The 27,995-nt window shown below is 50.3% G+C and overlaps 1 protein-coding gene across 1 annotated transcript; it reads left to right on the top strand.

The window, feature by feature from the left end:
- Positions 1-14: 14 nt before the first annotated feature.
- Positions 15-27,995, top strand: LOC140394743 (zona pellucida sperm-binding protein 4-like). The gene is made up of 10 exons (XM_072481960.1): positions 15-45; positions 10,697-10,750; positions 21,452-21,630; positions 21,705-21,802; positions 21,884-22,017; positions 22,103-22,292; positions 23,228-23,375; positions 27,253-27,325; positions 27,633-27,740; positions 27,826-27,995. The coding sequence occupies exons 1-10, from the start codon at positions 15-17 to the stop codon at positions 27,966-27,968; spliced, it is 1,158 nt and encodes a 385-aa protein (XP_072338061.1). The 3' UTR covers positions 27,969-27,995.

Genomic DNA, 27,995 nt, shown 5'->3' with positions numbered 1-27,995 from the left:
GGTGCTTGTCGTCGATGGGGCTGCGGGTGTCAGTTCGCGAGGGAGGTGAGTAGGGGTGGGGGAAGACGATGTAGGGTGGGGGTGATGGTTTCCGGGGAGCCTGCAGGAGCCAAACCCCGAAGGGAGACCGTGTTCTGCCGCCCGTCCTGGTGTGCCACGTAGGCATATTGGGGGTTTGAATATGCAAACTGACGAAGGGGTCAGTTTTATGGCTCCTCGCATGCTGCCAGAGAAGGACGGGCCCCGGGACTGTCAGCCAGGACGGAAGCGAGACCCCGGAGGTGGACATCCTGGGGAAGGCAAACATACGTTCATTTAAAAAAAAATGTTTATTCAGAATTTTTCCAAAAAAAATTTAAACCATTCAAACCGCCCCCCCCCCGCCCCCGTAACAAAAAAGAAAAGAAAAGTCGCATAGCAAGACATAAACATAGCAATCCGACATAATACAGAACTTTGTACAATGGGTTCCTCCCGCACATATTGACTTTCCCATATGTTTATGTTTTTCCTTTCTCAAGTGCCCCGAGGAAAAACCCCTTTCCCTGCTCACCCTTCTACCCCCCCACCGAAAGAAACACCCCCCTCCCCTCCCCTACCCACCCCCCACCCCCTCCCCCTCCCTCCATGGGTTGCTGCTGCTGCTGACTGACCTCCATCTAACGCTCCGCGAGATAGTCTAGGAACGGTTGCCACCACCTAAAGAACCCCTGCACAGACCCTCTCAAGGCAAACTTTATCCTCTCCAGCTTCATGAACCCTGCCATGTCGTTTATCCAGGCTTCCACACGGGGGGGCTTCGCGTCTTTCCACAATAGCAAGATCCTCCGCCGGGCTACCAGGGACGCAAAGGCCAGGATACCGGCCTCTTTCGCCTCCTGCACTCCCGGCTCGTCCGTCACTCCAAATAGTGCCAGCCCCCAACTCGGCTTGACCTGGACTTTCACCACCTTGGACATAGTCCTCGCGAAACCCCTCCAAAACCCATCCAGTGCCGGGCACGACCAGAACATATGGGCGTGATTAGCCGGGCTTCCTGAGCACCTCCCACATCTGTCCTCCACCCCAAAGAACCTACTAGGCCTCGCCCCTGTCATATGCGCTCTGTGAATAACCTTAAACTGTATCAGGCTGAGCCTAGCACACGAGGAAGAGGAATTAACCCTACTTAGGGCATCAGCCCACAGACCCTCTTCAATCTCCTCCCCCAACTCCTCCTCCCATTTGCCCTTCAGCTCCTCTACCGGAGCCTCCTCCTCTTCTTTCATCTCCTGACATATCGCCGACACCTTGCCCTCTCCGACCCATACACCCAAAACCACCCTGTCCTGAATCCCCTGTGCCGGGAGCAACGGGAATTCCCTCACCTGCCGCCTCACAAACGCCCTCACTTGCATGTACCTGAAAGCGTTTCCCGGGGGTAGCCCAAACTTCTCCTCCAGCGCCCCTAAGCTCGCAAACGTCCCATCGATGAACAGGTCCCCCATTCTTCTAATCCCTGCCCGATACCAGCTCTGAAACCCCCCGTCCATCCTTCCTGGGACAAACCGATGGTTATCTCTGATCGGGGACCACACCGAGGCTCCCATCGCACCCTTGTGTCGTCTCCACTGCCCCCAGATCTTTAGCGTTGCCGCCACCACCGGACTCGTGGTGTACCTTGTCGGCGAGAGCGGCAGCGGTGCCGTCACCAGCGCCCCCAGGCTCGTTCCTTTGCAGGACGCCATCTCCAACCTCTTCCATGCCGCCCCCTCTCCCTCCATCACCCACTTACGGATCATCGCCACGTTGGCTGCCCAATAGTAGCCACCCAGATTCGGCAACGCCAGCCCTCCTCAGTCTCTACTACGCTCCAGAAACCCCCTCCTTACCCTTGGGGTCTTGTTTGCCCACACAAAACCCATAATGCTCCTGTCTACCCTCTTAAAAAAGGCCTTGGTGACCATAATTGGAAGGCACTGGAACACAAAAAGAAACCTCGGGAGGACCATCATTTTAATCGACTGTACTCTGCCCGCTAGCGAGAGTGGCAACATATCCCATCGTTTGAAGTCCTCCTCCATCTGCTCCACCAGCCGCATCAAATTAAGTTTATGCAGGGCCCCCCCAACTCCTAGCTACTTGGATCCCCAAGTACTGATAGCTCCTTTCCTCCCTCCTCAACGGTAGGTCGTCTATCCCTCTTCCCTCTTCCCTGGTCCCCTGGATGCACCACAAAGAGCTCACTTTTCCCTACATTGAGCTTATAGCCCAAGAAGTCCCCAAACTCCCTTAGGATCTGCATGACCTCCACCATCCCCTCCACTGGATCCGCCACATACAGCAACAGGTCGTCTGCATACAGCGACACTCGATGCTCCTCTCCCCCTCGGACCACCCCCCTCCATTTCCTGGACTCCCTTAATGCCATGGCCAAAGGTTCAATTGCTAATGCAAACAACAGGGGGGACAGGGGGCACCCCTGCCTCGTCCCTCAATACAGCCTAAAATACTCCGACCTCCGCCGATTCATAACCACACTCGCCACCGGGGCTCTATATAGGAGCTTAACCCAACTGATAAACCTCTCCCCAAACCCAAACCTCCGCAACACATCCCAGACATACTCCCACTCTACTCGGTCAAAGGCCTTCTCTGCGTCCATAGCTGCCACTACCTCCGCCTCTCCCTCCACCGATGGCATCATTATCACGTTTAGGAGTCTCCGCACATTGGTGTTTAGCTGCCTGCCCTTTACAAATCCCGTCTGGTCCTCATGAATCACCCCCGGGACACAGTCCTCGATCCTCGTAGCCAGCACTTTTGCCAGCAACTTAGCATCCACGTTAAGGAGCAAAATCGGCCTATACGACCCACATTGCAGTGGGTCTTTATCCCGCTTCAAGATCAAAGAGATCATCGCCTCAGACATTGTCGGGGGCAGGGTCCCCCCCTCCCTTGTCTCATTGAAAGTCCTCACCAGCAACGGGGCTAACAGGTCTACGTACTTCCTGTAGAACTCAACCGGGAACCCATCTGGTCCCGGGGCCTTCCCCGCCTGCATGCTCCCCAGTCCTTTAATCAGCTCCTCCAACCCAATTGGCGCCCCCAAACCAGCCACCTCCTGCTCCTCCACCCTCGGGAACCTCAGTTGGTCCAAAAATCGTCGCATGCCCTCTTCCCCCGCTGGGGGCTGGGATCTGTACAGCTCCTCATAGAAGGCCTTAAATGCCTCATTTACTTTCACCGCACTCCGCACTCCGCACCGTAGTTCCCCTTCCATCCTTGACTCCACCTATCTCCCTCGCTGCCATCCTCTTACGGAGCTGATGTGCCAGCATCCGGCTCACCTTCTCCCCATACTCATACGTCGCCCCCTGTGCTTTCCTCCACTGTGCCTCTGCCTTCCCTGTGGTCAACAGGTCGAACTCCGTCTGGAGACTTTGCCTCTCCCTAAGTAGTCCCTCTTCAGGGGCCTCTGCATATCTCCTGTCCACCCTTAAAATCTCCCCCACTAACCTCTCCCTTTCCTTGCCCTCTTCTCCCTGTGAGCCCTGATGGAGATTAACTCTCCCCTGACCACCACCTTCAGCACCTCCCAAACTACCCCCACCTGCACCTCCCCGTTGTCGTTGGCCTCCAAATACCTTTCAATGCACCCCCGTACCCTCCCGCACACCTCCTCACCTGCCAGTAATCCCACATCCAAACGCCACAACGGGCGTTGGTCCCTCTCCTCTCCCAACTCCAGTTCCACCCAGTGCGGGGCGTGGTCTGAGATGGCTATGGCCGAATACCCCGTTCCCTCCACTTTCGGGATCAGCGCCCTGCTCAGAACAAAAAAATCTATCCGGGAGTAGGCTTTGTGTACATGGGAGAAAAAAGAAAATTCTCTGGCCAGAGGCCTGGCAAATCTCCACGGATCCACTCCCCCCCATCTGGTCCATAACCCCCTAAACACCTTGGCCGCAGCCGGCCTCTTTCCGGTCCTAGATCTGGAACGATCTAATGCTGGGTCCAACACCGTGTTAAAATCCCCCCCCCATTATCAAGCTTCCTACCTCCAGGTCCGGAATGCGCCCCAACATACGCTTCATAAATCCAGCATCGTCCCAGTTCGGGGCGTATGCATTTACCAATACCATCCCCTGCAACCTACCGCTCACCATCACGTATCGACCTCCATTGTCCACTACTATGTTCTTGGCCTCAAACGACACCCGCTTCCCCACCAGTATTGCCACCCCTCTATTCTTCGCATCCAGCCCTGAATGGAATACCTGTCCTACCCATTCCTTTCTTAACCTGACCTAGTCTGCCACCTTCAAATGTGTCTCCTGAAGCATGACCACGTCTGCCTTCAGTCCCTTTAAGTGCGCAAACACTCGGGCCCTCTTAACCGGCCCATTTAGGCCTCTCACATTCCACGTTATCAGCCGGATTTGGGGGCTTCCCACACCCCCTGCCGACTAGCCATCTCCTGTTTTGGGCCAGTCCCGTGCCCACGCCTCCCGCACCCTCCAGTCCCCCAGATGGGGAACCCACGCCCGACCACCTCTTCCGTTTTCAGTTCCCCCTCGGCCAATGCAGCAGCAACCCTATTTTCCCCCCCTCTCCCCCCCGCCCCCGCTAGATCCAAGTCAAGCGCTTTTGCTCCCCCCCATAACACTTCCGTAAGTCAGCTGACACCTGCTGACCCCGGCTTCCCCCGTCTTCCCGTTGCCCCCCCCCCCCGTGTGGAAATCCCCCCTCTTCCTTGCGCTCCTCCATCCCCCCCATCTGCCCTTCCCTAACGCGGGAAAAAGCCCGCGCTTTCCTGAGCCAGCCCCACCCCCTGTGGCGCAGCTCCTGTTGCGGCCTTATCCCAATTCCCCCATCCCCGGGCCTCCCCTCCCTCCAGCACCGGCGCCCACATTCCCCACAGTCTCCCCATCAAATCTCTTCCCCCATCCCCATCCATCGCCCCACCCATGGAACATTCCTTACACATATTTACAACCCTGTATACAATCGACATCTCCCCCACAACCACAGACCCTCAGTTTGAGTCCAATTTTACAGTTTGGATAAAGGTCCAAGCCTCTTCAGGCGTTTCAAAATAGTGGTGTCGATCCTGAAATGTGACCCACAATCGCGCTGGCTGCAGCATTCCGAATCTCACCCCCTTCCTATGCAGCACCGCCTTGGCCCGATTAAAACCAGCTCTCTTCTTTGCCACCTCCGTACTCTAGTCCTGATAGATTCGGATCACCGCATTCTCCCACCTGCTGCTCCGCTCCTTCTTGGCCCATCTTAGGACACACTCTCTGTCCACGAAACGATGAAACCTCACCACTACCGCCCTTGGCGGCTCATTGGCCTTGGGTCTCCTCGCCAGGACTCGGTGAGCCTCATCTAGCTCCAGGGGACTCGGAGAGGCCTCCGCACCCATCAACGAATGGAGCATCGTGCTCACATATGCCCCGGCATCGGCCCCCTCCACCCCTTCAGGGAGACCCAGAATCCGAAGATTCTTCCTCCTCGACCTGTTCTCCAGGTCCTCGAATCTTTCGCCCCACCTCTTGTGCAGCGCCTCGTGCGCCTCCATCCTCACCGCCAGGCTCAAGATCTTGTCCTCGTTCTCGGTGGTTTTTTCCTGCACCTCTCGGATCTCTACCCCTTGGGCCTTCTGGGTCTCCTTCAGCCCCTCGATCGCCGTCAGCAGTGGCGCCAGCACCTCTTTTCTAAGCTCCTCCACGCAGCGCCTGAGAAAGTCCTGCTGCTCCGGCCCCCATGCTGCTCAATCTCCGCCCTCCGCCATCTTGTTTTTTCTCCCTCGTTTCTTTCGCTGCTCCAAAGCCGCTTTTTTTACCGCTCCACTTCTGGTCCCCTCCATACACTATGGAAGGGGGACCTGGCTCTCACCTTCCCACACGTGAAGTTGTTGAAAAATTTCCATTGGGGCTCCTCCGGAGAGCCCAAAAGTCCGTTCTAGCGGGAGCCGCCGAAATGTGCGGCTTAGCTCCGCATCGCCGCAACCGGAAGTCGCAAACATACGTTCATGAGGAGTCTCATTAGTGGCTGTACATAGGAGCGACCAGATGGAGTGAAGCGCATCAAGGAGGACCTCCTGCCAGCGGGAGACTGGGGGATTTTTCGACCGTTGGGCCAGAAGGATGTCCTTCCAGACTGTCATGTTCTCCCTCTCCAACTGTCCATTTCCCCGGGGGTTATAGCTGGTCGTCCTGCTGGACGCGATGCCTTTGCTGAGCAGGAACTGACGCAACTCATAGCTCATAAAGGAGGAGCCCCGATCACTGTGGATGTAGGCGGGGAACCCGAACAGGGTGAAAAGACTGTGCAAGGGCCTTGATAACGGAGGCAGAGGTCATGTCAGAGCAGGGGATGGCGAAGGAGAATCTGGAGTACTCGTCAACAATGTTGAGGAAGTACACGTTAGGGTCAGTAGAGTGGAGGAGCCCTCCATGCTGAGGCGCTCAAAAGGGCGGGAGGTCTTTACCAAATGTGCTCTGTCTGGCTGATAGAAGTGCAGTTTGCACTCCGCGCAGACCTGGCAGTCCCTGGTCACGGACCTGACCTCCTCGATGGAGTAGGGCAGGTTGCGAGCCTTGACGAAGTGGAAAAGGCGGGTGACCCCCGGGTGGCAGAGGTCGCTGTGGAGGGCCCGGAGTCGGTCTACTTGTGCTCTGGCACATGTACCGTGGGAGAGGGCATCTGGGGGCTCATTGAGCTTCCCGGGTCGATACAAGAAAGCTGTAGGTGGAGAGCTCGATTCTCCACCTCAGGATCTTGTCGTTCTTGATTTTGCCCCGCTGTGTATTGTTAAACATGAAGGCAACCGACCATTGGTCAGCGAGGAGAGTGAATTGCCTGCTGGCCAGGTAATGCCTCCAATGTCTCACAGCTTCTACGATGGCTTGAGCCTCCTTTTTGACGGAGGAGTGTCGAATTTCGGAAGCATGGCGGGTACGGGAGAAGAAAGCCACGGGCCTGCCCGCCTGGTTGAGTGTAGCGGCCAGAGCAAAGTCCGACGCTTCGCTCTCCACTTGGAAAGGGATGGACTCATCCACAGCGTGCATCGCGGCTTTGGTAATGTTTGCTTTGATATGATCGAAGGCCAGTCGGGCCTCAGTCGCCAGGGGAAACGTGGTGGATTTGATCAGTGGACGGGCCATGTCCGCATTATTGGGGACCCACTGGGCATAGTAAGAGAAGAACCCCAGGTATCTCTTCAGGGCCTTGGGGCAGTGGGGAAGGCGGAGTTCCAGGAGGGGGCGGTCGGGGTCGGGCCCTAGGACTCCGTGTTCCACGACGTAGCCGAGGATGGCCAGGCGGGTTGTGCGGAAGGCACATTTCTCTCTATTATAAGTTAGGTTCAGGAGTTTGGCGGTGTGGAGGAAGCGCCGAGGTTCTCATTATGGTACTGCTGGTCACGGCCGCAAATGGTGACGTTGTCTAGGTACGGGAACGTGGCCCGCAGCCCGTACTGGTCAACCATTCGGTCCATTTCCCTTTGGAAGACCGAGACCCCGTTGGTGACGCCGAAGGGAACCCTGAGGAAGTGATAGAGGCGGCCATCTGCCTCGAAGGCTGTGTATTGGCGGTCCTCCGGGCGGATGGGGAGCTGGTGGTACGCAGACTTTAAGTCGACTGTAGAGAAGACTCGATACTGCGCAATCTGATTGACTATGTCAGATATGCGGGGGAGGGGGTACGCATCGAGCTGCGTGTACTGGTTGATGGTCTGGCTATACTTGATGATCATCCGGTGCTTCTCCCCAGTCTTGACGACCATCATTTGGGCTCTCCAGGGGCTATTACCAGCCTCAATGATCCCCTCTCGCAGGAGTTGCTGGACCTCTGACCTGATGAAGGCCCTGTCCTGGGCACTGTAACGTCTGCTTCTGGTAGCGACGGGCTTACAGTCCGGGGTGAGGTTTGCGAAGAGGGAGGATGGGGCGACCTTAAGGGTCGCGAGGCTACAGACGGTGAGGGGGCGCAGGGGTCCATTGAACTTTGGGGTAAGGCTCTGGAGGTGGCATTGGAAGTCGAGCCCCAGTAATAGGGCAGCGCAGAGATGGGGGAGGACGTAGAGCCTGAAGTTGGTGTACTCTACGCCTTGTACAGTGAGAGTCGCGACACAGTACCCCCGGATTTCTACTGCGTGGGATCCGGAAGCCAGGGAGATTTTCTGGGTTGCGGGTAGGATTGAGAGCGAGCAGTGCCTTACCGTATCTGGGTGTATGAAGCTGTCTGTGCTCCCGGAGTCGAAAAGACAGGCCGTCTCATGCCCGTTGATCCGGACGGTCATCGTGGACTTCGCAAGGTGGTGCGGCCGGGACTGGTCGAGTGTGCCGGAGGCGAGTGTCAGAAGGCTGTCAGTAGGCCGGTCAGAAGTAGTGGTGGCGAGTGTACAGTTGGGTGAGCAGGGCTCCCGAGAGGCTGCGGAGTGGTCCCAAGATGGCGGCCCCCATGGGTCGCACGTGACGGTGAGGTGGCGGGTGAGGTGCAAGTGGCGGGTGAGGTGCAAGATGGCATCCAAATGGCGGCCCCATGGGTCGCCCGTGTCGGCCACAATGAAAGATGGCGGTGCCCACGGGTCGCACGTGGCGGGTGGCGCAGCAGCTGGGGATGGCCCCGACAGGCAGCAGGCAGCGCTGCTGGGCCTAGAAGATTAAGGGGGGGTCAGGCCTGGCAGGCTTTTGCGAAATGGCCCTTCTTCCCACAGCCATTACAAGTTGCGTTCCGTGCCGGGCAGCGTTGTCGGGGGTGATTACTCTGGCCGCAGAAGTAGCACTTCGGGCCTCTGGCGTTGGTGGGCCACTGCACGGCGCAGGCTTGCACCGCACCCGGGTCGGTTGATGGCTGCGCCCACAAGGGTGCCGCGCGGTCGGAGGTGTAGGCCCCCATGTACTGGGAGGCCCCCTCCAGTGAGTTGGAGAGTTGTACTGTCTCTGGAAGGCCGAGTGTCCCTTCTAATAATCGCTGGCGGATATAGTTAGAGTGCATGCCCGTGACATAGGCGTCCCTGATCAGTAGCTCCGCTTGCTGGGTAGCCGATATCGCCCGGCAGTCACAGTCCCGGCAGAGATGCACAAGGCATGCAGGAATTCTGCGAGTGATTCCCCAGGGCGTTGCTGTCTCGTGGCGAGGAGGTGCCTAGCATATACCTGGTTAACGGATTTCACTTACTGTCCTTTTAGCAATGTTACTGCCTGCGCATACGAGGGGGCATCCCTGATGAGGTTAAAGACTCTTGGGCTCACCCGTGCGTGGAGGACCTGCTTCTTCGGGAGGTCTGTGAAGTCTTCGTTAAAGGATGCGAGGTACTCTTCAAAGAGACTTAGCCAGTGTTCAAACGTTTCTGTAGCATTGGCTGCTTGTGGGTCCAGTTCCAAGTGATCAGGCTTGAGTGAGGCGTTCATCTTGAGTGAAGAGTCCATCTTTAGAAGTTTAGTGTATTAAATTGATACACCATCAATAATACACGACGAGTGATAAACGTAACTGAGGCTTTAATACACTAAACAGCAAGCATCCTGCCTCTGGACCCGAACTGGGTCCGGAGGTGGAGACTTGCCACTTTTATACAGAAGCCCGAGGGGAGGAGCCACAGGTGGAGCCAGCCTGGACAAGCCCAGGTATGCACGATACAGCACAATGCATATAATACAATAACGTGGTTTACCACACTTCAGCCTTACCGGTCCTCACATGTGTTGAGGTGGGAGGGGAGGGGGGTGGGGGGGGGGGGGGGGGGGGGGGGGCGGGCGGGCGGGCGGGCGGGGGGATCCTTTATTTCCATTGTTGTTCGCAGTAATTATAGAGCCTTTGGCAGAAGCAATCAGACAGGATCCTTCGGTTTCTGGGTTACACAGTGGAGGGAAGCAGCATAAGATCACACTTTATGTGGATGATGTGCTGCTGTTTGTATCCAAACCATTTCAGTTCCTATTATTATTGATGTGGTGTATTTAGTATTTAGTATTTTTTCAGGTTACAAAATGAAATTTATAAAATCTGAGACTATGCCAGAGGGTGGGCTCAGAGAAAGGCCTCCCCTCTTTGCTAACTTCCTCTTTAGGTGATCCCCCTCAGGGTTTACTTACCTGGGTGATGTAGTTACCCCCTTCGTTAAGCAATTGTCTCGGCCAAATTTCACCCAGCCGATTGCATCTATTAGGTGGGACCCGACCCACTGGTCCCCTGCCGATATCCTGGCTGGGGAGGATTGTATTGATAAAGATTAATGTGTTGTCTAGGTTACTGTGGTGGTATGTATTAGGGGTAATACGGTACACCAGGAATGCCAAGGAACTATTGGAGGACAGATGCTGGATCCCGATTGGATCCTCCACCTACTGGGCTCCACCCAGATAGGAGGGGTATGAGAGCCTGGGTAATCCCCACAGCTGCATTCTGTGACTGAGCTGCTGGGGAACGTGTCTGAACAAGTCTGCTCAAGAAAGCCTCGATTGAAGTTCTTTACGTCTCGCCTCGTGTGTGATCGATGGTGCTACAGTTACTATACCCTTTGCATGTGCTGCCAACCTTGCTTTCAGCTGGGGTCTTAATGGGGACGATTAGTTCATTTGTATAGAACACAAAGAAACCTCGTCTGAAGTTGGCTAAGTTGCAGCTCACAGATTCCAAGCCAGCGATTGGGAGAGCCGAACATTGAAGAGTGTCAATTAGCCTCTCATCTTATGTTCCTGAGGGACTGATTTAGAGAGGACACCTCCTCCATGTGGTTCAGTATTGAATCAGGCTGGTTGGTATATCCTTTACAGGCCCTGTTGTTTTACAGGGGCTTCAAGGCTGGCTCTGCGAAGTGTGAGAATCCTATAATTATCAACACTCATAGAGCATGGAGGATGGTCTGTCACTTAGAAGGGAGATTGAAATTACCTACTGCTCTCTCTCCCAGTCAGGGCAACCCGAATTTCCACCCATTCTTATGGACTATTGGTTTGATATTTGGTGGGATTTGGAATAGGTAGTCTGGGAGACATGCTCAGTCGGGCTTACTTGTCATTTTTTGAGCAGCTCTTGCAGCAATTTGATATCCCAAGGCACTCCTATTTCAAATATGTGAAATTCAGAGACTTTATCCTCAATAAGACAACTATGTTTTTTGATGTTTGATCTCCCAGGTTGAAAAAATTCAGATTTTTAAAGAACATAAATAGTTAATTAGCAGGTTTTGCGAGGCTTTATGCCCTAGATCCTGTGTGAATATAAATCCTGTGGCCTTGGGAGAAAGACTTGGTAGTCAATACTGATGAGGAGACCTGGGATAGTATATGGAAATATGGCAATAAAACTTTGGTATGTAATAGAATGAAGGAGACTCCATTCAAAATATTGCAGTGTTTGCACACCACAGTGAGCCTAAGACACAGGTTTGATCCTGCCATGTCCTTGATGTGCCTAAAGTTGAGGGTGACTACATACACTGTGTTTGGTCCTGTGACCAATCCTATTGGTCCGGTGCAGTCAAAGAGCCTGAGAGGACATTTGGCACAGCTCTAGAATTTGATCCTTTATTCTTAATTTTTGGTCTCCCAGTTAGGATAATGTAAGAAGTCTTACAACACCAGGTTAAAGTTCATTGATGATGAAGGAGCTGCGCTCTGAAAGCTATTGATTCGAAAGCAAACCTGTTGGACTTTAACCTGGTGTTGTAAGACTTCTTACTGTGCTCACCCCAGTCTAACGCCGGCATCTCCACATTATAGTTAGGATCATGAGTGACGTTAATGAAAAAAAGGCTTTATAACATCCTAACATTTGCAGGATGGGAACATATCTTTTACTCCTGGTTTGGTGACAAGTATCCTTCGATTAAAATTTGGCATTACGTAATTATGGAGTGTATACCTAGGGAGTTTCTGACCCCGTACCTTGTTCCAAACCATACACATTCTGAAAAGTGTGGAATCCCTATCTCAAATTTATACGCCCGGCTTTGTCTGAGCTGCTCCAACAAGGTTTTCCATAAGTCATGAAGCACCATTGTGAATTTGCTCTATGTAAAGGTGTGCATCTTATTACTTCATATCCATTGTTTAACCTCTTCCCCCCTATTCTCTAGATGGTCTATATAATTAGAGGTACAAAGTTTATGAACCAATGTTCTGGAATTCTACTGCCTTTTTCTGTTTTATGTATGCAGTGTTATGACAACCTGGGCTAGGACGCAGTCAATTCCAGCCCCACTTGACCCAGAGTCACAACACAAGTGAATTAACCAATAATTCTTCGAGAAGTATCTGAAGTCTTTGACCTTTGGCTGCCCAATAATTACAGTCACTGGGTTTGTAAATGTAAACACAATTACTGTTTATTTATAACAGGAACTGGAATGAAATATGCAGCAAATAGAATAGGTTAACTGTTATCTAACTCCTTGCACATTCTCCCCTTGTCTGCGTGGATTTCACTCCCACAACAAAAAGCTGTGCAGGTGACGTGGATTGGCCATCCTAAATTGCCCCTTAATTGGAAAAAATAATTGGCTCCTCTAAATTTATAATAAAAGAAATAATTAGCTAACTTCTAATTCCCCATTTTAGCTCTCCCCCCCCCCCCCCCCCCACCCCCCGCTCTACACACACATGACAGACAAACACAGAGGAGTGGAAAGGGATAAAAATCATAAGTAAAAGGAAAAAGAGTCTTTGAGTCAGCTGGTTGTCTGCAGCACCTCACTCATCTTCAAACCTTGCTTTCAGTTCGTGGTTTTTATTGCGGATTCATTCAGGCCTCTGTAGCTTCAGAAATACAGCACTCACGGAAAACGGAGGCGAGAGAGACTAGCAAGTCCTTGTCTCTGTGCTGCCAGGAGCAAACTGAAATGCCTTGGGACTCATTTCACTGGGATAATATCCAATCACCATCTATTACTGTGCAGAGTACGGCCTTTTGGGTCAATTCATTGGCTACCAGCAATCAGTCAAACCGAGTCCCACCTCAGCACTCTCTCTATACCGACAAGTCTGAAGCTCCTCCTGTTCAATCGAGCAGAGCGTTCTCACCTGTAACTTCTACATTCTGCTGCTTGACTTAAAGATGCATGTCCATTAATCATCCATGGATCAGAAATACTAACGGCAAAACAAAAGGGGAAATCAGGGAATAAACAGGAAGGACGCTTAGAGTCGAAGTAGTTGTTCTGTATTGTATCAGTTTGTGTTTGAAAATTTGTTGCGTTATTTGTAAAATGAATAAAACTCGAACAAAATATATGTATAAAAAGCTATCTTTAATTAAAGTAGATATGGTCCCAGAAGTGCATGGGATGCAGCCAAGGATACTGAGGGAAGTGAGAGTGGAAATTGTAGGGACACTAATGATATCTTGCAGTCTTCCTTAGACACAGGGATGGTGCCAGAGATCCGGAGAGTTGTGAATGTTACAGCCTTGTTTAAAAAAAGGTGGAAGGATAAAGCCAGCAATGACAAACCAGTCAGTTTGACTTCAGTGGTAGGGAAACGTCTGGAAACTATAGCTTGGAATAAAATCAATGGTCACTGAGTCAAGGGCTGGATAATTGAGGAAAGACAGCATGGATAAATTTAGGGAAAGCCATGTTTAACTAACTTGCTAGAGGTTTTTGAGGAGGTTATAGAGTAAGAGTAGGTTGATAAGGGTAATGTTGTTGATGTGAGGTATATAGACTTTCAAAAGTCTTTGATACAGTGCCACAAAACAGACTTGTATGCAGAATCCTAGCCAAAGGGAAGGTAGGTACCTGGATAAGAAATTGGCTGAGTGGCAGGGAACAGAGAGTAGTGATAAATGACTGTTTTTCAGATCTGTGGAAGGTTTGTGTTGGAGTTCCTCAGGGATCAATGTTGGGACTCTAGTTTTTCCTGATTATATATTAATGACCCTCCTAGACTGTGGTGTTCAAGGCATGATTTCAAAATTAGCAGATGATACTAAGATTGGAAACATTGTCAACTGATGAGGATAGTCTTGAACATGGAAAGGACATGGACATGTTGGTGGATTGGACAAACAACTGGCAGATGACCTTCAATGTAGAGAAGTCAGAGGTGATGCATTTTGGCAGGAAGAATATGGAGAGAGAGTATAAATAAAGGGTGACATGCTAAAGGGGCTGCAGGAACAGAGAGACCTCCGAGTAAATATACATAAGGCATTGAGGATGTAGGGAAGGTTGAGAAGCATTTCATGAAGCATATAGCATTTGAGGCTTTATTAATGGCCATTGAGTCTATGAATAAGGAGGTAATGCTGAACTTGTATAAGACACTAGTTAGGCCCCATCTGGAGTTCCCCATATAGTTCTGGGTGCGGAAGGATGGGAAGGCATTGGACAGAGGAGATTCATAAGAATGAATTCAGGGATAAAACAACTCCAGTTGTGAGTATAGATCTGAAAGTTTGGGACTGCTTTCCTTGGAGATAGGAAGGTTGAGATGAGATTTGATAGATTTGTGTGGAGTTTGCAAGTTCTCCCCGTGTCTACGTGGGTTTCCCCCAGGGTGCACCGGTCTCTTCCCACAGTCCAAAGATTGGGGTGATTGGCTATTCTAACTTTCCGCTTAGTGTCCAGGGATATACAGGAGAGGTTACGGGTATAGAACATAGAACAGTACAGCACAGGACAGGCCCTTTGGCCCTCGATGTTGTGCCGAGCTTTGTCCAAAACCAAGATCAAACTATCCCACTCCTTGTCATTCTGGTGTGCTCCATGTGCCTATCCAATAACCGCTTGAAAGTTCCGAAAGTGTCCGACTCCACTATCACAGCAGGCAGTCCATTCCACACTCTAACTACTCTCTGAGTAAAGAACCTACCTTGGACATCCCTCCTATATCTCCCACCCTGAACCTTATATTTATGCCCCCTTTAACAGCTACATCCACCCGAGGAAATAGTCTCTGAATGTCCACTCTATCTATCTCCCTCATCATCTTATAAACCTCTATTAAGTCGCCTCTCATCCTCCTTCGCTCCAATGAGAAAAGCCCTAGCTCCCTCAACCTTTCCTCATAAGACCTACCCTCCAATCCAGGCAGCATCCTGGTAAATCTCCTTTGCACCCTTTCCAATGCTTCCACATCCTTCCTATAATGAGGTGACCAGAACTGCACACAATATCCCAAGTGTGGTCTCACCAGGGTCATGTACAGTTGCAGCATAACCTCACGGCTCTTAAACTCAAGCCCCCTGTTAATAAACACTAACACACGATAGGGCGGAGATTGGGTATAAGTCGGGTGCTCTTATAAAGTGTCAATTCAGACTTGATGGGCTGAATGGTGTCCTCCTGCACTGTAGAAATTCTATGACTCACCTATAGGGTTGCCAACGGTGATTAAATATATTCCTGGAGGTTTCTCACATGGCCTTCTCTAGGCTCCAGTTGCTCATTGGCCAACACACCCATCCTTGTGACGAATGGCCTTGCTACACCAATTGGAAAGCTAATGACACAATTGTGACTGTCAGCCGAACAGCCTCTCCCCCACCCCTTTCTTTGCTTTATCCCCCATTCCCTTTCCTTTTGTTTGCTTGCCAACCTTCCTTACGTTTGGAGGGAACTGTGAGTGGGGACTGCTGCCCACCCGCTTTGGTGGCCACCGGTGCCTGCAGGCCGTGTGTGTGTTTATTGTCACCTGTTCTGTTGCCGTGGCCTGGAGTGAGGATAGTTTCGGGGTGGACTGACCTGATGTCAAATAGGGTTAAGGAAAATCCCAAGGCTTTTTACACGTACATAAAAAGCAAGAGGGTAGCCAGGGAAAGGGTTGGCCCACTGAAGGATAGGCAAGGGAATCTATGTGTGGAGCCAGAGAAAATGGGTGAGGTACTAAATGAATACTTTGCATCAGTATTCACCAAAGAGAAGGAATTGGTGGATGTTGAGTCTGGAGAAGGGTGTGTAGATAGCCTGGGTCACATTGAGATCCAAAAAGACGAGGTGTTGGGCGTCTTGAAAAATATTAAGGTAGATAAGTCCCCAGGGCCTGATGGGATCTACCCCAGAATACTGAAGGAGGCTCGCGAGGAAATTGCTGAGGCCTTGACAGAAATCTTTGGATCCTTACTGTCTTCAGGTGATGTCCCAGAGGACTGGAGAATAGCCAATGTTGTTCTTTTGTTTAAGCAGGGTAGCAAGGATAATCCAGGGAACTACAGGCCGGTGAGCCTTACGTCAGTGGTAGGGAAATTACTGGAGAGAATTCTTCGAGACAGGATCTACTCCCATTTGGAAGCAAATGGACGTATTAGTGAGAGGCAGCATGGTTTTATGAATGGGAGCTCGTGTCTCACTAACTTGATAGAGTTTTTTGAGGAGGTCACAAAGATGATTGATGCAGGTAGGGCAGTGGATGTTGTCTATATGGACTTCAGTAAGGCCTTTGGCAAGGTCCCTCATGGTAGACTAGTACAAAAGGTCAAGTCACACGGGATCAGGGGTGAGCTGGCAAGGTGGATACAGAACTGGCTAGGTCATAGAAGGCAGAGAGTGGCAATGGAAGGATGCTTTTCTAATTGGAGGGCTGTGGCTAGTTGTGTTCCACAGGGATCAGTGCTGGGACCTTTGCTGTTTGTAGTATATATAAATGACTTGGAGGAAAATGTAACTGGTCTGATTAGTAAGTTTGCAGACGACACAAAGGTTAGTGGAATTGCGGATAGCGATGAGGACTGTCAGAGGATACAGCAGGATTTAGATTGTTTGGAGACTTGGGCGGAGAGATGGCAGATGGAGTTTAATTCGGACAAATGTGAGGTAATGTATTTTGGAAGGTCTAATGCAGGTAGGGAATATACAGTGAATGGTAGAACCCTCAAGAGTATTGAAAGTCAGAGAGATCTAGGTGTACAGCTCCACAGGTCACTGAAAGGGGCAACACAAGTGGAGAAGGTAGTCAAGAAGGCATACGGCATGCTTGCCTTCATTGGCTGGGGCATTGAGTATAAGAATTGGCAAGTCATGTTGCAGCTGTATAGAACCTTAGTTAGGCCACACTATAGAGTATAGTGTTCAATTCTGGTCGCCACACTACCAGAAGGATGTGAAGGCTTTAGAGAGGGTGCAGAAGAGATTTACCAGAATGTTGCCTGGTACGGAGGGCATTAGCTATGAGGAGCGGTTGAATAAACTCGGTTTGTTCTCACTGGAACGACGGAGGTTGAGGGGCGACCTGATAGAGGTCTACAAAATTATGAGGGGTATAGACAGAGTGGATAGTCAGAGGCTTTTCCCCAGGGTAGAGGGGTCAATTACTAGGGGGCATAGGTTTAAGGTGCGAGGGGCAAGGTTTAGAGTAGATATACGAGGCAAGTTTTTTACACAGAGGGTAGTGGGTGACTGGAACTCGCTGCCGGAGGAGGTGGTGGAAGCAGGGACGATAGTGACATTTAAGGGGCATCTTGATAAATACATGATTAGGATGGGAATAGACGGGTACAGACCCAGGAAGTGTAGAAGATTGTACTTTAGTCGGGCAGCATGGTCGGCACGGGCTTGGAGGGCCGAAGGGCCTGTTCCAGTGCTGTACTTTTCTTTGTTCTTTGTCGATGATGGGTCGGACTGATCCGACTGCGGGGCGTGGGACGAGTGGTTTTGTCGAGTGCTGCTGTCCTTATTATACTGTTGCCTGTTCAATGTCCTCAGCCAGGAGGTCAAGGGTTTGTTTGTTTGTTGCCGCCTCCTCTGGAAGGGAGGCTGTGTGATGTCTTGCCATTGACGTTGGTACAGAGGCGAGGGTATCCGATCTCCCCAGCACACCCAGCGCTGTATGACTGTATTGCTGGGAACTGCAAAGGTGGGGGGAGAACGAGGCGGAATGGCCCGAATGGACACCTTGATGAGGATATTGCAGGCATGTTGCTGCGGCCTGCTGCTGACCTTGTGTTCTTGCTGCCTGTTTACTGTAAGAAGTCTTACAACACAGGTATATATTTATTATCACAAGTATGAAGTTACTGTGAAAAGCCCCCACAGGAATTGAACCTGGGAATTGAACCCGCGTTGCTGGCCTTGTTCTGCATCACAAACCAGCAGTCTAATCCACTGAGCCAAACCAGCTATGTAAAGTCCAGCAGATTTATTTGGAATCACTAGCTTTCAGAGTCTCGCTCCTTCATCAGGAACGTCACCTGACTGTGCCCTCCCCAGTCCAACACCAGCATCTCCACATCATGTTTACTGTCCAACACCTGGTTTTCTTTGTGTAACTGCCCTGCTGTGGTTTAATGCTTGTACTGTTTGTTTTGGCCATTTGTAACATTTACTGTTTAATAAACAAAATAGTCCCCCAAATTTTTCAATATTTTTTACATCAGTATATTCAAGCAAAATGTTCAAAGAAAATGGCAAAAAAACAAAAAAGTCCCAATGATTTTTCTCCAGGGTTGCACACCACATTGTCCTGGAGATTGATCCTGAATTCCTGGAGATTCCAGCCCAATCCAGGAAGGTTGGGAACCCTACCCTGTACCACAGGGAGATGGTGATGGCAGTATATAATTACCGATATCTCACTTTCCAATCCAGGTAAACTTTCTGCCCTGGAACAGACTTGAGTGTGCAAGTTTGTGAAAGTGTCATTTGGAGCAGGAATCGAGACAGGCTGACAGTTAGAGCTCATTAAAGATGCTGAATACATTCCCGAGTAACCCGTGGGAATGGGATTGGAGGCGGTTTCCCGGCTATAAAGCGGGCTGGTGTTTGGGGGAGTTATTATCCTGATTCAGTAACCAGGATGGGACGTTGGTTGGGTTATTGTTCGCTCTGCCTCCTGGCCGGCTCGTTACTCTCAGCCCAGCCGCCACTCCTCGGGAATGATGTTTGTGTCCCAGAGCCAGGCTGGAGATTTGAGTGCGGTCACTCCGGGGTCAGCAGTACCGAGTGCAGCCGCCAGGGTTGCTGCTTTGACCCGCAGAGCTCCAGTCCCCATCCCTGTTTCTACAATCTGAGAAAGAGCCCAGGTAACAAACCCCCTCCCCAGTCTAGGGGGGAGACTAGTGGAGAGAGAAAATCCAACTTGGCAAATCAGGAACTAATCCCGGGATTTGTTGCTGTCTCACTGTGTAATGGAGAATAGGAAAGGGGGGAATTCCTCCGCTGGAGTGTGTGAACTAACTGGGTTGTGGGGATGGGTTTAACCTTCCCAACACCAGTAATTCCGATATCATATTGCTGAGGCTGTTACCGGTGTTAGAGAATCTCGGGTCCAGATGAGCAAATTGAGTTAATGTTGGGATTTTTTTAAAAGTTCTAAATGATTGATCCCTAATTGAGAGAAATCCTAATGGGACAGTTTGGTCAAACCTGAGATTTTTAGTTTGCTCGGTGATGCTATTTGAGTTTTCTGTCGGTTTTCTGTGAGACTCTGGAACAAATCTGCAAGGAGATCACTGGTGCAAAAATGGGAGTGAGGACTGAATAGAATGTAAGGAGGGAGAGGGATTTCTGAACTGTGTTCAGGGGACCTTTCTTGACCCGAATGTTCTTAGCCCAACTAGAAAGGAGGCCTTGCTGGGAAATGTGGGTCAATTAGGCCAGGTGTCTAAAGGGGTGATTTGGGGACAAGGTACAGGGTAAGGCTAGAATACTTTCATTGAGGAATCTAATGCGATGGATGGTGTGACAATTGAAAGGGAGGCTCTGCTTGGAGTAGACAGGTCACCTGGTGTTGATGGCTTGCAGCCCAGGTAAGATGTATGGATGCAGGTGGTGAAAGGGCTTGGATGTTGTCTTTCCATGCCTTTGTCTGGTGAAGACTTCAGATTGGAATATAACACCCTTCATGTCAGTTTGACTTGTGTTAAATGGGAGATAATGATTTTGAAATCCTACATAAAATCTTTTTGGTTGGAGTTGAGGAGAGCTGATGATTTTTAAAAAGCAAATGTGCTTGCCTGTTATGCAGGTAGGTGAAAGGCATGTGGTGGATGCTGTTGTGGTGGATAATGGAAATCATTGATGGGGATTTCAGGTGTACATGATTGCCACCTGATAAGGTGGCGAAGAGCAAACTTGTCCCACTAGCTGGCAAGGACTGGGAACACAGATTAAGATCTGGATCAAGGGATTGTGTTTTTTGTGCAGTAAGTGGTTGTAATCGGAATCTGTACAGTGCAGAAGGAGGCCATTTGGCCCATTGAGTTGGCTTTGACCCTCTGAAAGTGCACCCTAACTAAGCCCATGCTCCCTTATCCCCATTACCTTGCCTATCTTTTTGGATCTGCATAAGCTGCACAGCACCTGCAGTGCCACCTGAGGCTGGAACTGAACCCATGTACCTAGTGGTGTAAGGCACCAGTGCTCCCATGCACCATGTTGTTGGGATGTCTTTGGCAAAGACCACTACCAGATCCTCTTGCTCAATTTGCATGTTGTAGTTTTCAGTTGTGACCAGTATCTGGGAGGTGAAATGACCAGTCCCTTGCTGATATCTTCCATGCAGTGTGATCAAATGGTGACATGTCAGAAGTGACAACTAGCTGTTTGGCAGGACTGTAATCCTAGAATTTAGTGCAGTTGGAGGCCATTCAACCCAGTCTGCACTGGCTGTTGGGAAGAGTCCCCTACTTGAGCCCACCGCTCCACTCTATCCCTGTAACTCAGCAAGCCCTTTGGACACTAGGGGCAATTTAGCATGGCCAATCCACCTAACCTACAAGTCTTTGGACATTGGAGGAAACCGGAGAAAACTTGTGCAGACCTGAGTGGACCATGCAGACTCTGCACATGGCCTGTGGAGCGATTGTGCTAACCACTGTGCTACCATGCCACCCCATCCTGAGCAAGTGAATTGTTTTTCCACTTGTGAATGCTTTTTCCTCGTGTTCCTTTTTCTACATGTTCCTAAGTCTGAAGAGGTCAGGCAGCATGGTGGCACAGTGGTTTGCACTGCTGACTCGTGGTGCTGAGGTCCCAGGTTCGATCCCAGACCTGGGTCATTCCTGTGGGGTTTGCACATTCACCCCACAGCCCAAAGACGTGCAGGGTAGGTGAATTGGCTATGTTAAATTGTCCCTTAATTGGAAAAAATAATTTGGGTGATGTAAATTTATACAAGTTCTGAAGAGGTGTGAGAGATCTGGAGCACTACGTCCACAAGGGAGGTGGAAGTGGCAAACATTAACAATAATGACTATGATCTGAGCACATGGCTTGTGGTGGTGGTATTGGCCTATGGTACATCACCACACTATAGGTCATTCAGGTTACTGCATTGGAATGGATGGTTTCAGAATCTAAATGGAAGGGTTTGAGCTCTTCCAGTTCAATAATTGGCATTGTCAATCCTCCTGCCTGTCTTTGGGGTGGGGTGTTTCGTTCTCAACTCCATTGACTGACTTTCCTGTGGTTTGTGACAAATGCATCCTTGCTCCATCAATTGAAGAGCTGCTTGTGGCTTTTTGATCTTTTTGATCCCTAACCACCAATAGGAGCAGTGGAAATGATTTTCTCTCTTTGCAGTGTGCACAGTTGATGGTCAGTTCCTCATCGTGATCTCCAGGAACCTGACCCGTCCTGCCCTCAACCTGTCATCTCTGTATGTGAAGGATGGACAAGAGGCTGAGTGCAAGCCTAAACTAACCACTACCCAATTTGTGACTTTCCACTTTCCAATTACCTCTTGTGGCTCCAGCAAGCGGGTGAGTATTGAAGGGTCAAAGCATTTTCCCAGTGAAGGAGTTGGCTTCTTATTAAAACAGCCTCCTCATTGCAGGAGGAAGATGGATCCTTGGTATATGAAACAGATGTCTTGGGGAAGAGGATGATTCAGACTGGGAAGCTGGGCTCAGTGACTCGGGACAGCACCTTCAGGTAGGGGGATAGTGGGAGATGTTGGTATTGGGAGGGGACGTGTTACTGAATGAAGCTCCACCTACTTCTGTCTCTCTGCAGCCTGCATGTCCAGTGCAAGTACACAGGGAGTCAAGAGACTGGCTTCCAGATCAATGTCACCGTTTACACTGTTTCTCCTCCACCTCCTGCTTCTGAAGATGGGATTCTGGAACTGGAATTGCGAATAGCAAAAGGTAGAGCTGGCCTGGGTAATGGTTTATGGAAGCAGTGGGGATGTATCCATACTGGGAGTGACTGGTTCTTGTGTCTGCCCCTCAGGTGGTGACTACAGATCCTGGTATGTGGATAGTGACTACCCCATTCAGAGAATCCTTCAGGAACCAGTGTTTGTGGAGGTTCGTGTCCTGGATCGTAATGACCCAATGATTGTCCTGAGGTTGCATGACTGCTGGGCAACTCCTGTTCCTGCCCCTGACCATGAGGTGCAATGGAGTCTATTGGTGGATGGGTGAGTAGGAATGGGAAGGCTAACAGATTTTAGACAATCCCAGGAACAATATGATTAAGTAGCCAGAAACTCACCGGGATTGAACTCTGGACATATTGGGGTTTTCAGCAACTGAATCCAGTCTTTCAGGTCACTAGCCTGTTTATTTTGACCATCTACCCCTTTCAGTAACCAATACAACAGCCAGCAATATTTGGAAACACGTGGTCCATGATCACCCATGGCTACATTCTTCAGGAATGATAATTCTTTCTCAATTTCAACCTTGGGTAATTCTGTGTTTGCACAAGATGTCAGTTAAGTTGATTGGCCATGCTCGTGCCAAAAGTTTGGTGGTTGAAGTGCAGCACAGGAACAGGCCTTCAGGTCTCATGAGGTGATCATAATGCACATCTAAATTAAAATCTTCTGCACTTCTGTGGTCCATTCTGTTCTCATTCATGTATTCAAAGATGCCCTTTCAAAGTAGCTTAATGACCTCCTGCACTCTGGATTCAGTGTAGCTAAATGTTTTTAAATCTAGTATCTGTGATATGTGCTAGTTTCATAGAATACAAACATTTGTCTCCAATTTGCATAGGAACTTGGGGAATTAGGAGCAGTAGTAGGCAATTCAGCCCTTTGATAGATCATGGCAGATCTCTTCCTGTTTTCAAATCCATTTATCTACTTGTTCCCCTTTTCCATTTATCCTGTATTTAACATCATAAATATATAACTCCTTCTTGAAGCTATTTAAGACTCTGATTCTACACACTGAGGCAGCAAGTTTCACATTCACCACATTCTTGAGAAGTAGTTCCTCTTCGTCTCCGTTAGTCATTAACGTTCTTTACCTTCAGTATTATTCCACATTGATTGGAGCCAGCCTAGAACAATGGAATGTTTGTGAAATATTTAATTGAAAAGGGCTCCACTCTCTTTGTTGGTAACAGGTGTCCTTATGAGGGTGATGATTATCTGACTCTTCTACACCCAGTGGGTGTGTTTTCTGGCCTGGAGTTCCCAACACATCACAAGCGGTTTGAAGTGAAGACCTTTGTTTTCTTGGATGGAAAGTTGGAGCAACCTCTCTCCAGAAAGGTAACAGACAGTATTTATGGTTTTATAACAGTAACAGAAGAAACAGTGTACATACAATTATAAAGAGTGCAAAAGCTTCTCTCTCGGGTCCCACCTTTTTCTAGTCCCCTATTCAGCACTAAACTGCCCCCACAGCCCCCGCCCACCCTTCTGCTGACGACTAATTTTCCCTAAAGTCGGCAAACTGCTGCCGCCTCTGGGCAAATCCTAACATTGACCCCCTCAGGGTGAACCTGATCTTCTCCAGATCAAGCTCGCCATGTCAGTTTGCCAGGTCTCTGACTTCGGGGGCTCATCTGGGCCACTGTCAGCTCGGTGAACGACCAAGTTGTATCCGGCTGAGCCTGGCACATGTTGTGGATGCATTGACTCTACTTAGTGCATCTGCCCAGAGACCATCCTCTATCTCCTCCTAACTGCGCTTCCCATTTGTGTTTCAGCTCCTCGGTCTGCGTTTCCTCTGACCCCATAAATTTCTTATAAATATCCGAAACCCTCGCTTCTCCCACCCACACTCTGGAAACTACCCTATCCTTTATCCCCCTTGGTGGTAGGAGCGGAAAGTTGACACCTGCCTGCTTACAAAGTCCTGCGCCTGTAGGTGCCTAAATTAATTCCCTCCCGCCAGTTCAAAATTTCACCGACAGTTCCCTCCAGCTGGGAAAGCTCCCTTCTATAAACATATCTCCCATCCTCTTGATCCCTGCTGTCTGCCACCCCCCGGAACCCTCCATCTAACCTCCCCTGGGGCAAATCGGTGATTATTGCAAATTGGGGACCAGACTGATGCTCCCACATATCTCGTACAGACTCAGTGCCATGACCACCACAGGGCTGGTGGAGTAGTGTGCCGGATCATGGCTATATTCGCCACCCAGTACTAATTACTAACGTTCGGGAGTGCCAGCTGGCCTGCACCCCCGCCCCCCCGGCTGCGCTCTCTCATCCCCTAACTTGCGTGGTCTTAACTGCCCGTACAAAGCCAGAGATCACCTTGTTCACCCATTTTAAAAAAGGACTGAGGAATAACTATGGGAGACACTAACACAAACCGGAATCTCGGGAGAACCGTCATTTTCACTGTCTGTACCCTCCCAGCCAGTGACAGCACGCCCCACCTCTGAAAATCCTCCTTCATTTGGTCTATTAGTCGGGCCAGATTAAGCTTGAGCAGCCGTTCCCATTCCCACGCCACCTGGATGCCGAGGTACTGTAAACTTCCCCCTACCAGCTCCCCCAATCGCCTCTTGCCCCGTTGCCTGGATCACGAACATCTCTTTCCTTCCCCATGTTCAGTTTGTAGCCCAAATAACAGCCAGACACCACCTTTGTTTCATCCCTTCCAATGGGTCCGACGCACATAATAAGAGCAGATCGTCCACCTAAAGCAAGACTTGTGTTCCACCCCCCCTCCCCCCTGCCAGACCAGTCCCTTCCAGCCCTTTGAAACTAGCAACGCAATTGCCAGCGGTTCTAGTGTGAATGACAACGGGGGAGGGGGCATCCCTGCCTGGTCTCCTGGTGCAGCCTAAAATAGCCTGATGTCAAACTGTTCTAACTAACAAATTCCACAGGGGCCTGACCCAGTCAATGAAGCCCTGTCCAAATCCCAGTACCTCCCACGGATAATCCCATTCCACCCAGTCAAATACCTTCTCTGCATCCATTGCAACCACTACCTCTACGTCCCTACCTTCTGGGAGCATCATAACATTCTTGCGTTGGCTGCCAACTGCCTCCCCTTAACAAATCCCATCCGATCCTCCCCAATCACATCCGGAACACAGTCAACAATCCTTGAGGACAAGATCTTGGCCAACAATATGGCATCTACATTTAGTAGGGAGATCTGTCTGTAGGACCCACAACTCCAGGTCCTTATCCCATTTCAGGATCAGTGAGATAATGGCCTGTGACATCATTGTGGGGAGCACCCCTCTCCCTTGCCTCATTAAATGTCCTCCTCCGCAGTGGCCCCAGCATCCCAGAACTTTTTGTAAAATTCCATGGGGTACCCATCCAGCCCTGGGGCTTTACCCGACTGCATGGCCTTCAGCCCATCTGCTATCTCTCCCATCCCAATCGGGGCCCCCAGCCCTTCTACCAAGTCTTCATCAACCTTCGGGTACTTCAGCCCCCCTCAGAATTGCTTCATCCCCCTCCGGCCCAGCTGGGGGTTCTGACTCGTACAGCCTGCTGTAGAATTCCTCAAACGCCTTATTGACCCCAGCTGAATCTCCAACCAGGTTCCCATCCCTGTCCCTTACTTCCCCAATCTCCCTGGCTGCCTCCTGCTGCACAAGCATTCTGCTGGCCTTCTCTCCATATTCATAAATTGCCCTCCTCTCCTTACTCAGCTGCTCTACTGTCTTCCCTGTCGGTAACGAGCCAAACTCCACCTATAGCCTCTGTCGTTCCCTTAGAAGCCCTGCCTCTGGGGTCTCTGCATACCTCCTGTCGACCTGTAGTATTTCCTTATCAGTCGGTCCGTCACTGCTCTGTCTGTCCCTTGTTGTTGACTTTCTGATAGTTCTGGATACGTTTCGTCACTTGCCCAAACCTCCTCATCAGCTAAAAGTCCCACATCCAGCCAGTGTGGGGCATGATCTGAGGTGGTGATCGCTGAGTACTCCTGTCCACTACCCTGTCAGTGAAGCTGTATTCAGGATTAAAAAAAAAAAAAAAAGTAAATCCAGGAGTACACTTTATGCACATGCGAGTAGAAGGAAAACTCCTTCACTCTTGGCTGCCCAAATCTCAATGAGTCTTCTTTTTCCCCTCCCCACTCTAAACTCCTTTGCCATTGCTGGCACCCTGCCTGTCCTTGAGCTAAATCGGTCTAGCCCTGAGTTAATGACTGAAGCCTTTCCTCCTCCTGCCCCCAATAACCAGCTTGTGCGAGTCTGGGATCTTCCTCCACATGCTCTTATGAACTCCACATTATCCCAATTTGGCACGTACATGTTCATGAGTACCACCGGCAACCCCTCCAGCTTTCCACTGACCATAATGTACCAACCCCCCCATGTCCGCAACTATTCTTCCAGCTTCAAATGACACTCTCATTGATCAGGATCGTGACCCCGAGTGGGCAAACCTGTCTGACTCGTCCCTTCCTTAGTCTGACCTGGTGTTGGTCTAAGGTGTGTTTCCTGCAACATTGCCACATCTGCCTTCAGTCCCCTCAAATGTGCGAACATGTGTGCCCTCTCAACCAGCCCATTTAGTGCTCTTGAATTCGTGATCAGCCTGGTTGGGGGGGGCTTCTCGCCCCCCCCTCCCACCAATCAGCCATCACCTTTCTTGGGCCAGTCTCTAGCCTGCACCCCATCCATCTGCTGACCCCCCCCCCCCCCCCCCCATTGTCCCACAGCACAAGTCCCACCCTGTCAGCAGAACATTTCCTCCCCCACTGTGCTTCTGTGAGCTAGCCTGCCCAGCTAGCTTGGTGGCCCCTGCCCATGGTGCCAGACATTTTCCCACTTATTGTTCCCTCTCCTCCACTCAGAGACACACATGCAAACATAAACAATCACAACCAAATTGCCTGGAATCTCACCACCATTGTGCTCAGTGGGGGGGTTGGTCTCAACATTCCCAACTCCACTACAGCTTGGTGCTCAACCTGCTCAGTCAGTGCCCACTTTCTGGATCACCTGATCTTGCGCATCCAACCTGAGTTCCAGTCACACCATCGACTCTTTAATTGGATCCAAGCAGTCCTGTTGCTGCTTGGCGAAACCCTACTGCATCAACTGCTCTGTTGACCGCTGGGTCAGCAAGCCAGAACTCTAGTCCTCCGCCATGATTTCTCCCAGCCTCCGCCCGAGCCTTACTTTTAAACCGCTTCGTTCATCATTACCTTTTTTTCCTTCAGGTTTACCTGCACTGCAGTGCTGAAGTCTGTTCACCCTCTAGTCAGGATGACTGTGCACCCAAATGTGGCCAAAGTGAGTTATTTTAATCTTGTGAAAGGGATATCTGGTTACGTTTTTATCTCCCTCTGAAGAAGCCTTTCTATAGGCCTGCCTTTCTCACTCTTGATGAATTTTATTCCCTGCATGTCGAGATGTTTTGTATTTGAGTATCATCAATGCATAAACATTAAAAGGAGAAGCTGAAGTGATTTGTTTGTAGCTCCGCTATTAGACCTGTATCTGCTGCTCTCCTCACTTGATCACATGCTGCTTGCTAGTTCGCCTTTTTGGGCGAACTAGTCTGAATTGGATCAAAACTGTCGTCCTCTCTTCCCAATAGAGAGACAACGCAGGAGTTCCATCTATGAGGGAACATTAGTGAGTGCTCCTGGTCCCATTTTCCTGGAAGATGAGAGTCACCAATCAAAGAAACTGCATGAAGCAAATGGTAAGTAGAGACTTTTCAATAGGTCACCTGTCAACCCTTCTCAAATATCATGTCTCAAATATCATTTCTTCTAATCTCCCACTAGGTGCTGCTGAATCTCCTTCTTGGGCTCTGCAAGGAGTATCCATTGGCTTAATGATGCTGTCCCTGTCCCTGCTGGTGGTGGCTGCAGTGTTCATGAAGAGACCAAGAGCTGCTGCTTCTCAATGTAATGAAATTGAACTGTAGACAAAAAATAAACCAACCTGAGATGAA

The sequence above is a fragment of the Scyliorhinus torazame genome, chromosome 18, assembly GCF_047496885.1.
Source record: "Scyliorhinus torazame isolate Kashiwa2021f chromosome 18, sScyTor2.1, whole genome shotgun sequence".
In the NCBI taxonomy this organism is placed as follows: domain Eukaryota; kingdom Metazoa; phylum Chordata; class Chondrichthyes; order Carcharhiniformes; family Scyliorhinidae; genus Scyliorhinus; species Scyliorhinus torazame.
The sequence above is the reverse complement of the archived record's forward strand: the minus strand, read 5'-3'. Positions and strand labels throughout refer to the sequence as shown.